This window comes from Puma concolor, chromosome E4, assembly GCF_028749965.1.
Source record: "Puma concolor isolate L17-30 chromosome E4, mPumCon1.1.hap2, whole genome shotgun sequence".
Classification (NCBI taxonomy): domain Eukaryota; kingdom Metazoa; phylum Chordata; class Mammalia; order Carnivora; family Felidae; genus Puma; species Puma concolor.
In genome coordinates this window covers 54,412,424-54,425,564 of record NC_141683.1, presented here as the reverse complement: position 1 = coordinate 54,425,564, position 13,141 = coordinate 54,412,424, and the positions used below count along the sequence as shown (strand labels likewise).

Sequence of the window (13,141 nt, the reverse complement as noted above, 5' to 3'; positions counted from 1 at the left end):
AAGGAAGGAAATAATAGAGTTTAGGGCAGAAATAAGGAATATAGAAACCAAAAAGACACTAGACCAAATCAATGAAACCAGGGGCTGGTTCATTGAAAGCAGTAATCAACTGGAAAACCTCCTAGGCAGACTCTTCACAAAGAAAGCAGAAAGGACTCAAATAAATGAAATCACAAATAAGAAAGGAGAAATGACAGTCAACACCACAAAAATACAATTAGAAGATAATATTATGAACAACTATATGCAACAAATTGGACACTCTGAGAAAAATGGACAAATTCCTAGAAACACACACACTACCAAAACTGAAACAGGAAGATACCTAAAATCTGAAAACAGAGAGATACCCCATCAGTAATTAAAAATCTCCCCCCAACACAAGAGTTCATGGCCAGATGGCTTCATTGATGAATTCTACCATCCATTTAAGGAAGAGGTAATATGTATTCTCCTCGAATTATTACAAAAAATAAAAAAAGAAGGAAAACTTACAAATTCATCGTATGAGGCCATCATTACCCTGATACCAAAACGAGATGAAGCCTCCACTAAAACCGAAAACTGCAGCGGCGCCTGTGTGGGTCGGTCGGTTTACTGTCCAACTCTTAATTTTGGATTAGGACATTATCTTGCGGTGCATGGGTTCGAGTCCCACGCTGGGCCCTGCCATGACAGTGTGGGGCATGGCCAGGATTCTCTCTCTCCCTGTCTCTCTGCCCCTCCCTCACTTTTATGTACTCTATCTAAGGAAAGAAATAAGCATTTAAAAAGATGTTTAAAAAATTTTAAATAAAACTGCAGAGCAATAGCCTGATGACTATGTATGCCGAAATTCTCATGAAAATACCTTCAAATTAAAGTCAACAATACATTAATAGAATCATTTACCATAACCAAGTGGGATATATTCCTGGGCTGCAAGCGTGGTTCCACATTCACATATCAATCCACATGCTGCACCACAGTAATAGAAGAAAGAATAAGAACAATAGGATGCTTTCAACAGATGCAGGAAAACTATTTGATAAAATGTCACATCCATTCATGATAAAAACCCTCAGCAAAGTACATTGAGACTCAACCTACCTGCACATAATAAAGGTCATCTATGAAAAACCCACAGCTCATCTCATTCTCAATGGGTAAAAATTGAAAGTTTTTCTTCCAAAGTCAGGGACAAGACAGGAATGACCCCTCTCACCACTGTTATCCCACATAGTATGGGAAACCCTAACCACAGCACTCAGACAACAAAAAGAAATAAGAGGCATCCAAATCGGCAAGTAAGAAGTAGCACTTTCGCTGTTTGGAACTGACATGATAGGTTCTATAAGAAACATGAAAGGCTCCCTTAAAAATTGCTAGAATTGGGGTGCCTGGGTGGCTCAGTCGGTTGAGCATCCGACTTCGGGTCAGGTCACGATCTCACGTTCCGGGAGTTCGAGCCCCGCGTCAGGCTCTGGGCTGATGGCTCAGAGCCTGGAGCCTGCTTCCGATTCTGTGTCTCCCTCTCTCTCTGCCCTTCCCCCATTCATGCTCTGTCTCTCTCTGTCTCAAAAATAAATAAATGCTAAAAAAAAATTGCTAGAATTGATATATGAATTTGACAAGTCACAATATACAGAAATCAAGGAACATAGATGTATTAAATTTCTAACACAAATCATGAATTAACACAGAGAGAAAGTAAGGGATCAATCCCATTGACAGGCTCACAAATACCACAAGAAACCAGGAATAAACCTAACCAAAGAGGTGAAGGACCTGTACTCTAAAGGCTATGAAACACTGATGAAATAAATGGAAGAGGACACAAAGAAATGGACATACATTTCATGTTCATGGATGGGAAGCACAAAATACTGTTAAAATGTCTACACTCCTCAAAACAATCTACACATATAATGAAATGAAGTGTGATAGGGATATCACACTAACAAAAGCATTTGTCACAGAACAAGAACAAATAATCTCAAAATTTGTATGGAATGACAAAAGTCCCCAAACAGCCAACACAAACTTGGAGAAGAAAAGCAAAGCTGGAGACATCACAATTCCAAACTTTAGGTTATATTACAAAGCTGTACCGATCAGAACAGTATGATCAGTATGTCCGTACTGAACAGTACTGACAAAACAACAACAAAAAATAACAACAACAACAAACTCATACACATAGATCAATAGCATGGACACCCAGAAATAAACTCACACCTCTATGGTCAATTAATTCTCAGCAAAGCAGGAAAGAACATCCAATGGAAGAAAAGATAGTCTTGGGACACATGGGTGGCCCAGTCACGAAAGCGTGTGATGGTGGATTCAGCTCAGGTCATGATCTCAGGGCAGTGCAGAGCATGCGTGGGATTCTCTCTCTCCATTTCTCTATGCCCCTCTTCTGCATGCCCTCTCTCTCTCTCTCTCTCTCTCTCTCTCTCAAAAATAAATACATAAATTAAAAAAAGGCTCCTCCACATATGGTTTTGGAAAAACTGGACAGCAATCTGCAAAACAAAACAAAAACAACGGACCACTTTCTTACAACATACACAAAAATAAATCCAACATGGACAAAGACCTATATGTGAAACCTGAAACCATAAAAATCCCAGAGGATAACACGGGTAGTATCTTATTTGACATTGCCTGTACAAACGTCTTTGTAGATATATCTCTAGAGGTAAGGGAAACGCAAGCAAAAATAATGAGTCTTTATAAAAATTAAAACCTTCCGTCACCAAGGAAATAATCAGCAAAACCAAAACATCAGCAGAATGATATTTGCAAACGACATCGGATAAAGGGTTAGTGTCCAAAATATATACAGTTATACAGCACCCAAAAAATGAGAAATCTGATTAAAAATGGGCAGAAGACACGAATGGACATTTCCCGAAGGAAGACATATACATGGCCAAGAGACACATGAAAAAATGCTCAACAATACTGATCTCCAGGGAAATACAATTCAAAAGTACAATGAGATAACATCACATCTGTCACAATGACTAAAATCAATGAAGGATGACACAGCAGGTGTTGCCAAGGATGTGGGGAAAGAATAACCCTCTTGCACTGTGCGTAGGAATGCAAACTCGTGCAGCCACTCTGAAAAACCACATGGAGATGTCAAAAAACAAAACAAAACTGGAAATAGAAGTACCTTACAATCCAGCAATTTCACTACAAGGTATTTCCACAAAGAATACAAAATCTTCAAAGGGATACATGCACCGTGATGTTTACAGCAGCATTTTCTACAAAAGCCAAATTACAGAAACTATCCAAGCACCCATCAACTGATGAATAAATTGAGGTGTGGTATATGGAATGTAATATTATTTAGCCATAAAAACACGAAATCTTGCCATTTGCCACGAGGTGGATGGAAAGAGAGAATGTTATGCTGGGTGAAATAAGCCTGTCGGAGAAAGACAAATACCCAATGATTTCACTAACACATGTCAAGAAAACAAAACAAAGGAGGGGGGGGGAGGAGACAAACGGACTCTTAACTAGGAAACAAACTGAGGAGTTCCACAGCGAGGTGAGGGAATGGGTGAAGCAGCTGATGGGGATTAAGAAGTGCACCTGGGATGAGACCGGGTGACGTGTGGAAGTGTTGCTCTATATTGGACCCCTGAAACTAATATTACACTGTGTCTTCACTCACTGGAATTTAAATTAAAAGATAACATAAGGTTAATGAGACTTACCTACCAGGTTTTCTATCACTTCACTAGGTTGGAAAAATAACCATGAAATTTTTAAAAAAGCATGTATGATGTGTGGGACAGTTTGTGCCCTTACCTTGGTCTCTGGTTCCAGCAGGACTCGGAACGTGGGTCCCAGCTCATTCTTTTAGAAGGTCGTGAGACGAGCATTTCATGTATCCACGTCCTAATTGAATGCAGCTCCCGTGCTTCTGAATTTCTGTTAGGGTTACTTCCCGGAAACAAGCCTGAATCTGGAACAAACCATCGACTGCATCTATGAGGTGATGTCGTGGGACCCTGCCATCCACAAGTCCTTTAGTAAAATACGTCTTGTTCAAAAACTGTCCAGGAAGTGGTGGAATGAAACACGGGAACAGCCCAGAAAATGCAAAGGCCTGTGCAGCTCAGCAACCAGCTTGACCAGGGAAGCCACCCGGCGCCCCCTCCTCAGCACTCAGTACAACAAGGCAGCTTCTCTCTGGCGACTCAGGAGATGCCACGTTGCTGCTAAGCTCCCAAGGTCTCCCCTGGGGCGGGTGGCAGAACCTGCTGGAAATGCAGCTCTGCTCTCTGTACTGAGGCACCAGCAGAGGCCTGAGTCCTCTGAGAGCAATCGAAGCCCTTCCTGCTCTGAGGTGCCCTGGGTCAGAAAAGCAGATGGTGCGCCCTCTTCTGGCTATAACTGCCCAGCAGAGGAACACGCCCCTCAGGGGTCTGTGGTTCTTGAGCCCTCTCTGCTGGCCACCATGGGAATTCCTTCCATGTTGAAGGCCCTGGTTGCTCAGCTGAGAGACCGAAGGTGCTCTGGGCAACTAAGCCTGTTCTCCTCGTTGGGAAGGTTTTAGTGACAGGGCCTGGGACACAAAATCTTTTCCTTCTCTTTCTTGTGAGTGAAGAATGAAACCGAATTTATTAACGTAACGACATCATTTGTAATGTTTTAAGTAATATTCACAGAAAAATAGACCACCGATTTACACATGCTGAACAAGAGGTAATTTTATTTACCACCAAAATACTTAGGTTAGATAAAGAATGGACACCTTTGAGAGAGAGAGAGAGATACCGGTGTCCAGTTGTGGAATGAATGAGTCCTAGGGATACAAGGGACAGCCAATGGAATGGAGTCAATCCTGTAACAATATTGTTGCATGCTTTCACAGGATAGCTACACTTGTGGTTGAGTACAACATAACGTATAGACATATGGAATGACGACAATGTATGTCTAAAACTAACACAACAAATGTGTGAACAATATTTCAATTAAAAATAGACATCCTTTACACTATCTTTAATTTCTTCTTCTTTGCCACTAAACTATCCTTCCTGGGGCGCTTGGGTGGCTTAGTCGGTTAAGTGTCCGACTTTGAGTCAAGTCATGATTTTGCAGTCCATGAGTTTGAGCCCCGCATCAGGCTCTGTCCTGAGAGCTCAGAGCCTCGAGCCTGCCTCATATTCGGTGTCTCCGACTCTATCCCCCTCCCCAGCTCGGGTTCTCTCAAAAAAAGAAACATTAAAAATGAAAAATCATTCCTCATTTAGAATCTGCGAATTTCCATTTATACCAGATTCTCTAACATCACCTTCTTGATGTTGAAAGCTTATCTGAAAAGTCACTAATAATATCTTTGATGACACATATGTGACAAGGTCAGAATGCAACTTACAGGGAGCTACACATCTGTTGTGAATTTACAGTGTGTATCCTTGGCTAATATTTCCAATGAAATGTGCTTTAGGGATACGGATGGATGAAATAATGTCCATCCATCATATAGGTCAATTTCCTATAGGACTATTATGCCTTCAATTACTAATTGCCATCTCCTCAGAATTAAAAGAAAGCTGGGTCAAGAGAATGTCTTTGAATTTCATGTAAGAGAAGACTAGGGTGTTTGAAAGGGTTCCCCTACCTTCTGGATTCCTCAGATTGGTTGTGGAGAGGAGGATAGCAACCTATGATTTGGATGCACACCGCTAGTCCCAGAGGGAGGATGTGTACCTTATTGTCATATATATATATATATATATATATATATATATATATATATATATATCTCAATATTACGAGTCCACCTCTGCCAGGTCCAGACTGCAGGACCTGGGGGCAACCCAATGCCTGATGCCTGGGTTCAGAACTTGAGGAAGGCCAGCTGGTGGGGGAGGGGGGAAATCCAACAGAGCCTGGGGCAGTGAGGGAGATGGCCCTGGGACACCTCCCCACAGGGCAGGCTATGGAGTTTACCTGCCAAAGAGCAGCACACTCTCCCTCAAGACATCCCTCTCCATGACAGAACGTGAGGCTGAACCTCACAATTCCAGAAGAAATGAGGGCTACCCATCTTTTCAATTCCAATGGCCTCTGCAGAACTTGGACCCAGGGATGTTGGAGTCTTGGGGCCATGGAACTCTGATGCCCATGATAGAAGCCCTTTCTGCCCCAGCACTCAGAGCCACTTCCTACATCCCCTCTCCCCTGGCCCATCTAACCGTGTCCACATACCCGGACCAGGTCTCTACTTTCCTTCTTGTACTTCCTCTTTGTCTCTGTTTCTCTCTAACCACATCTCTCTCTATTTCTTCCTTTCACTCTCTAGGGAGTGGTGTATTATACGGTGCCAAACTTTGTTCTTATACATGGGAATATCCAATTTTCCCAGCACCAGTTATTCAAAAGACTACTCTTCTCCACTGTGTATTATTGACTCCCTTGTCGAATACTAGGTGACTGTGATGCATGGGTTTAGTTTGGGCTCTCAATTTCTGTTCCATTGTCTTGTGGGTGTGCTTATGCCAGTGACATAATTGATTTCTTTGTGTTAGAATGACGCTTGAAATCAAGAAGTGTGATGCCTCCTGTTTTGTTCTTTCTTGCGTTGGCTCCATGGGGTCTTTTTGTGGTTCCAAATAAATTTTAGGATATGATTTTCTCATTGCATAAAAATTGCATCGGAGTCTTGATAGAGATTGCACTGAATCTCTAGATGGCTTTGGGTAATATGGACATTGTATCTGTATTAATTCCTCTGAAAGTTGGACATGGGATGGCTTTTCACTGACTTGTGTGTTCTCCCCTTTCTTTCACCCAAATTGAATTTCTTCCATTCCTGCACACAGGTTTTATAGTTTTCTGTAGAGAGATTTTCATTTCCTTGGCTAACTGTATTGCTATAATTTTTATTGTTTTTGATGCTATTGTAAATGGGATTTTCTTTATTTCTTCTTAGATAATTGGGTTAGTGTATAGGAATGATACAGAATTTGATATGGTAACTTTCTAGTTTGGAACTTCACTGCATTTCTTGATTAGATATTAACAGGTTCTTTTACATTAAACTTTTAATTTCAGTCCTTTACCTAGTTTAAACAAAAAACATGTTATTTGGGAATAGCTGACACACTACGTTACATTAGTTTCAGATGAACAACATAGTCATTGGACAAATGTATACATTCTGCTATGCTAACACAGGTGTAGCTATCATCTGTCACCATGCATCACTAGTCCAGTACCATTCTCTATGTCCCCTATGCTATATCTTCTATCTGTGATTCATTCATTGCATAACCAGAAGCCTGCATCACCCAATCCCCTTCACATATCTAGGGCATCCTTGTCTTGTGCCTGATCTTAGTGGAAAATCTTTCACAATTTCACTACTGAGTATGACATTAGCTGTGGGCTTCACATACATGGCCTTTCTTATGTTGAGATTTGTTCCTTCTACACAGAATTTTAAAGAGATTTTTAGCACAAATGATACGAAATTTTCTCAGAACGATTTTTCTGTGTCTATTGACATCATCACATGAGTTGTCTTTTTTTTTAACATGTATTTATTTAGTTTAGTTTAAATGTATTTATGTATTTCTTTAGTATTTATTTTTTCAAGTTTTATTTAAATTCCAGTTGGTTAACATACAGTGTAATGTTAGCTTCAGGTATAGAATGTAGTCATCCATCAGTTGCATACAACACCGAGTGATCCTCATTACTAGTGCCCTCCTTTCCATCACCCATTTAACCCACCCCCCTATGCCACCTCCCTGGCGACGTCCCTAGACCGAATCCTAACCCTAGCTAAGGCTCTCGCCCCATGGGGACCCAATTCCAACGTCTGACAACACCAGGCACCTGGGGTCCAGAAGCGTTGCAGGCTCACCTGGCATGGAACCTGGAAGCTCACCATGTCATTTCCCAGGCCCGGCTGCAGCTGCCCGAGAGGATTGTGGAGGCCTCCTCGACCAGGGGCCCAATCACGTGTGTGGCCTTGGCAGACACAGACAGATCCTGACCGGCACCATCCCTTGTGCCCTCAACTTAGCCCTTCGGGAAGACCACTGCCCTGCTGTGGGTTCGGCGCCTGGAGCCTCCTGGGACCTAACCCTAACCCTAACAGTACCCTGAACCGGGACCCTCCACCGCAACCTAAGCCTGCCTCAAACCCTAACCCTGCACTTGAGCCGCCTTCTGGCATGGGCCCTCACTTCAGCCCTCGAGGGAGATCACGAGCCCAGATTCGCTTCGGCACTGGCGACATACCTGCTCGCCCCGGGCCTCCAGGTCCTGAGTCACTTACCATGGCTCACCATGGCTGAAGCCGCTCCCTGTACCTGAGAGAAAGGGGTCACAGAATCCCATACAGCCTCCAGCACCTGGGGTCTCAGCAGAGAAACTTCCAGGGAAGGTCTGAGAAATGGGAGACACAGAATACCCAGCAGCCCCTCCAGGGGCTGTGCAGCAAACACAAAATCCCAAGCGAGACACATGCCTGAATCCCAAAAAGGCAACAACCCGTGTTGTCTCAGCTCAGAAACTCCCGGGATAGGTCCGAGGGATGCGAGAGACAGAATCACAAGCAGCTGCTGCGAGCCCCGTCCTCCAGGCAATGAGTCAATTACCATGGCTCTCCATGGCTGAAGCTGCTCCCTGTACCTGAGAGGAAGGGGTCACAGAATCCCATACAGCCTCAAGACCCTGGGGTCTCAGCAGAGAACTTTCTGGGAAAGGTCTGAGAAATGGGAGACACAGAATCCCAAGCAGCCCCTCCAGGGGCTGTGCAGCAAGCACAAAATCCCAAGCGAGACACATGCCTGAATCCCAAAAAGCCAACAAACCCTGTGGTCTCAGCTCAGAAACTCCCGGGATAGGTCTGAGGGATGTGAGACACAGAGTCCCAAGCAGCCGCTGTGAGCCCCGGCTTCCAGGCCCTGAGTCACTTACCATGGCTCACCATGGCTGAAGTCGCTCCATGTACCTGAGAGAAAGGGGTCACAGAACCCCAAACAGCCTCCAAACCCTGGGGTCTCAGCTCAGAAACTCCCCGGATAGGTCTGAGGGATGCGAGACACAGAATGGGTAGTGCCCCTGCTCTGCCCGGGCCTCCAGGCCCGGGCCTCCAGGCCCGGGGCTGCCCGGGCCGGGCCTCCTCACCCGGGGCTGCCCTTCCCGGGCCTCCTCGCTCGGGGCTACTCGCCTGGAGGCCCAGGGCTGTTCGCCCAGTAGCTGCTCGCCCCAGGCCTCCAGGCCCTGAGTCACTTTCCATGGCTCACCTTGGCTGAAGCCGCTCCCTGTACCTGAGAGAAAGGGGACACAGAATCCCAAACAGCCTCCAGAATCTGGGGTCTCAGCTCAGAATCTCCCGGGAATGGTCCGACAAATCGGAGGGACACAGAATCCCAAGCAGCCCCTCCAGGGGATGTGCAGCGAGCACAAAATCCCAAGGGAGACACAAGCTAGAATCACAAAACTCTGTGGTCTCAGCTCAGAAACTCCCAGGATAGCTCAGATGGATGCGAGACACACAATCCCAATCAGCTGCTGCGAGCCCGGGCCTTGAGGCCCTGAGTCAATTACCATGCCTTACCATGGCTGAAACTGCTGACTGTACCTGAGAGAATGGGGTCACAGAATCCCAAACACCCGCCAGACCCTGGGTTCTCTACTCAGAAACTCTCAGGGAAGTTCCTAGGGATTGGAGACAAAGAATGGGTAGTGCCCCTGCTCAACCCGGGCCTCCTCGCCCGGGGCTGCTCGTCCCAGGCCTCCAGGCCCTGAGTCACCTACCATGGCTCACCATGGCTGAAGCCGCTCCCTGTACCTGAGAGAAAGGGGTCACAGAATCCCAAACAGCCTCCAGACCCTTGGGTCTCAGCTCAGAAACTACCAGGGAAGATCCGAGAAATGGGAGACACAGAATCCCAAGCAGCCCATCCAGGGTCTGTGCAGGGAGCACAAAATCCCAAGCGAGACACAAGCTAGAATTCCAAAATGACAACAAATCCTGTTGTCTCAGCTCAGAAACTCCCAGGATATGTCTGAGGGATACGAGACACCAAATCCCAAGTAGCCGCTGCAAGCCCCGGCCTCCAGGCCCTGAGTCACTTACCTTGCCTTACCTTCGCTGAAACCACTCCCTGTACCGGAGAGAATGAGGTCACATAACCCCAAACACCTGCCAGACCCTGGGTTCTCTGCTCAGAAACTCCCAGGGAAGGTCCAAGGGATTGTAGACACAGAATGGGTAGTGCCCCTGCTCGCCCCGGGCCTCCACGCCCGGGGCTGTCACATACCATGGCTCATCATGGCTGAAGCCTCTCTCTGTACCTGAGAGAAAGGGTTCAGAGAATCCCACACAGCCTCCACACCATGGGGTCTCAGCTGAGAAACTTCCGGGGAAGGTCCGAGAATTGGGAGACACAGAATCCCAAGCAGCCCTCCAGGGGCTGTGCAGCGAGCACAAAAATCCCAAGCGAGACATATGCCTGAATCCTAAAAAGCCAACAAACCCTGTGGTCTCAGCTCAGAAACTCCCGGGTTAGGACCGAGGGATGCGAGACACAGAATCCCAAACTGCCGCTACGAGCCCCGGCCTCCAGGCCCTGAGTCACTTACCATGGCTCACCATGGCTGAAGCCGCTCCCTGTACCTGAGAGAAAGGGGTCACAGTATTCCAAACAGCCTCCAGAACCTGGGGTCTCCGCTCAGAAACTCCCGGGGAAGGTCCGAGAAATGGGAGACACAGAATCCCAAGCATCCCCTCCAGGGGCTGTGCAGCGAGCACAAAATCCTAAGCGAGACACAAGCTAGAATCCGAAAAAGGCTCCAGATCCTGGGGTCTTTCTCAGAATCTCCTGGGATAGGTCCGTGGTATGCAAGACACAGAATGGGTAGTGCCCCTGATCGCCCCGTGTCTCCATGCACCGCTGGGCTGTGAGCCCAGTGCCTCCAGGCACCACTGGTTTGCGAGCCCCGGGCCTCCAGGCACCCCTGGGCTGTGAGCCCTGGGTCTCTAGGCGCTACTGGGCTGGGAGCCCAGGGCCTCCATGCCCTGATGGGCTGCGAGCCCAGGGCCTCCAAGCGCTGCTGGTCTGCGAGCCCAGGGCCTCCATGCACTGCTAGGCTGTGAGCCCAGGGCCTCCAGGAGCTGATGGGCTGTGAGTCCAGGACCTCCAGGTGTTGCTTGGCTGCAAGCACTGGGGCTCCAGGCGCTGCTGGTCTGCGAGCCCAGGGCTTCCAGGTGCTCCTGGGCTGTGATCCCAGGGCCTCCAAGCCGAAGGTGGTGAGCCCAGGGCCTCCAGGTGCTGGGCTCGTAGCCCAGGGCCTCCAGGTGCTGGGCTCGTAGCCCAGGGCCTCCAGGCGCTGGGCTCACAGGCCAGCGCCACTAGGCACAGGGCTCACAGCCCAGGCCCTCCATGCACTGGGCTTGCAGCCCAGGGCCTCCAGGCGCTGCGCTCGGAGCCCACGGCCTCCAGGCGCTGGGCTGCTCGCCCCGGGCCTCCCGGCGCTGGGCTGCTCACCCCAGGCCTTCAGGCCCTGAGTCACTTACCATGGCTCACCATGGCTGAAGCCGCTCCCTGTACCTGAGAGAAAGGGGTCACAGAATCCCAAACAGCCTTCAGACCCTGGGCTCTCAACTCAGAAACTCCCGGGGAAGTTCCGAGAAATAGGAGACACAGAATCCCAAGCAGCCCCTCCAGGGGCTGTGCAGCGAGCACAAAATCCCAACCAAGACACAAGCTAGAATCAGAAAATGACAACAAACCCTGTGGTCTCAGCTCAGAAACTCCCGGGATAGGTCTGAGGGATGCGAGACCCACAATCCCAAGCAGCCGCTGCGAGCCCCAGCCTCCATGCACTGAGTCACTTACCATGCCTTACCATGGCTGAAGCCGCTCCATGTACCTGAGAGAATGGGGTCACAGAATCCCAAACACCCACCAGACCCTGGGTTCTCTGCTCAGAAACTCCCGGGGAAGGTCCGAGGGATTGGAGACACAGAATCCCAAGCAGCCCCTCCAGGGGCTGTGCAGCGAGCACAAAATCCCAAGCGAGACACAAGCTAGAATCCGAAAAAGGCTCCAGACACTGGGGTCTCTCTCAGAATCTCCCGGGATAGGTCCATGGTATGTGAGACACAGAATGGGTAGTGCCCCTGCCGCCCCGGGCCTCCAGGCCCTGAGTCACTTACCATGGCTCACCATGGCTGAAGCTGCTCCCTGTACCTGAGAGAAAGGGGTCACAGATTCCCAAACAGCCTCCAGACCCTGGGGTCTGAGCTCAGAAACTCCCGGGGATGGTCCGAGAAATGGGAGACACAGAATCCCAAGCAGCCCCTCCAGGGGCTGTGCAGCGAGCCCAAAATCCCAAGCGAGACACAAGCTAGAATCACAAAATGCCAACAAACCCTGTGGTCCAGGGCCTCTAGGCGCTGTGCTGAGAGCCCACGGCCTCCAGGCGCTGGGCTCGCAGCCCAGGGCCTCCAGGCGCTGGGCTCGTTGCCCAGGGCCTCCTGTCGCTGGGCTCGCAGGCCAGTGCCACTAGGCGCAGGGCTCACAGCCCAGGCCCTCCATGCACTGGGCTCGCAGCCCAGGGCCCCCAGGCGCTGGGCTGGGAGCCCAGGGCCCCCAGGCGCTGGGCTGGGAGCCCAGGGCCCCCAGGCGCTGGGCTGGGAGCCCAGGGCCTCCAGGCGCTGGGCTGGGAGCCCAGGGCCTCCAGGTCCTGAGTCACTTCCCATGGCTCACGGCACTTCCCGTGCCTGAAATGCACAGGCACACTCTGAGGATGCACGCCATGTCTGAGGGTAGTCTCTCTGTCTCCTTGAGTTCCCTGTGCATGATGGGGCACCCCTTGTTGAAAGACACATGTACTTCCCTTTCCTGAATGGCACAGGAGCTCCCCGTCCTGAAGCTGCACCCCATGCCTGAAAAAGCTCCCAGTGCCTGAAGGCAAGCCTCATGCCTCAAGGCGCTCCCCTTGACTCAAGGGCACAAGCACTCCCTGAAGACTTGCCCCATGCCTGACTGTGCACCCCTTGCCTGAGGGCGCCCTGTGCCTGATGATGAGCACAGTGCCTGATTGTGCACCCTGTGCCTGAAGAACACAGAGGCTCCCCTTGCCTGAAGTCGCGCCCTGTGCA

At 48.9% G+C, this 13,141-nt stretch overlaps 1 protein-coding gene across 2 annotated transcripts in view; it reads right to left on the bottom strand.

The window, feature by feature from the left end:
- The window catches only part of ANKRD45 (ankyrin repeat domain 45), a 338,931-nt gene extending 326,987 nt beyond the window's left edge, over positions 1 to 11,944 (bottom strand). Inside the window, exon 1 of one of the 2 annotated variants that reach the window (XM_086694875.1) lies at positions 11,874 to 11,944. In XM_086694875.1, the coding sequence (XP_086551001.1) occupies positions 11,874 to 11,876 (3 nt within the window). In that variant the 5' untranslated portion in view covers positions 11,877 to 11,944. The remainder of the gene's footprint in view (positions 1 to 11,873) is intronic. The other variant, XM_086694876.1, reaches the window with a different exon arrangement.
- Between the last annotated feature and the right edge of the window lie 1,197 nt (positions 11,945 to 13,141).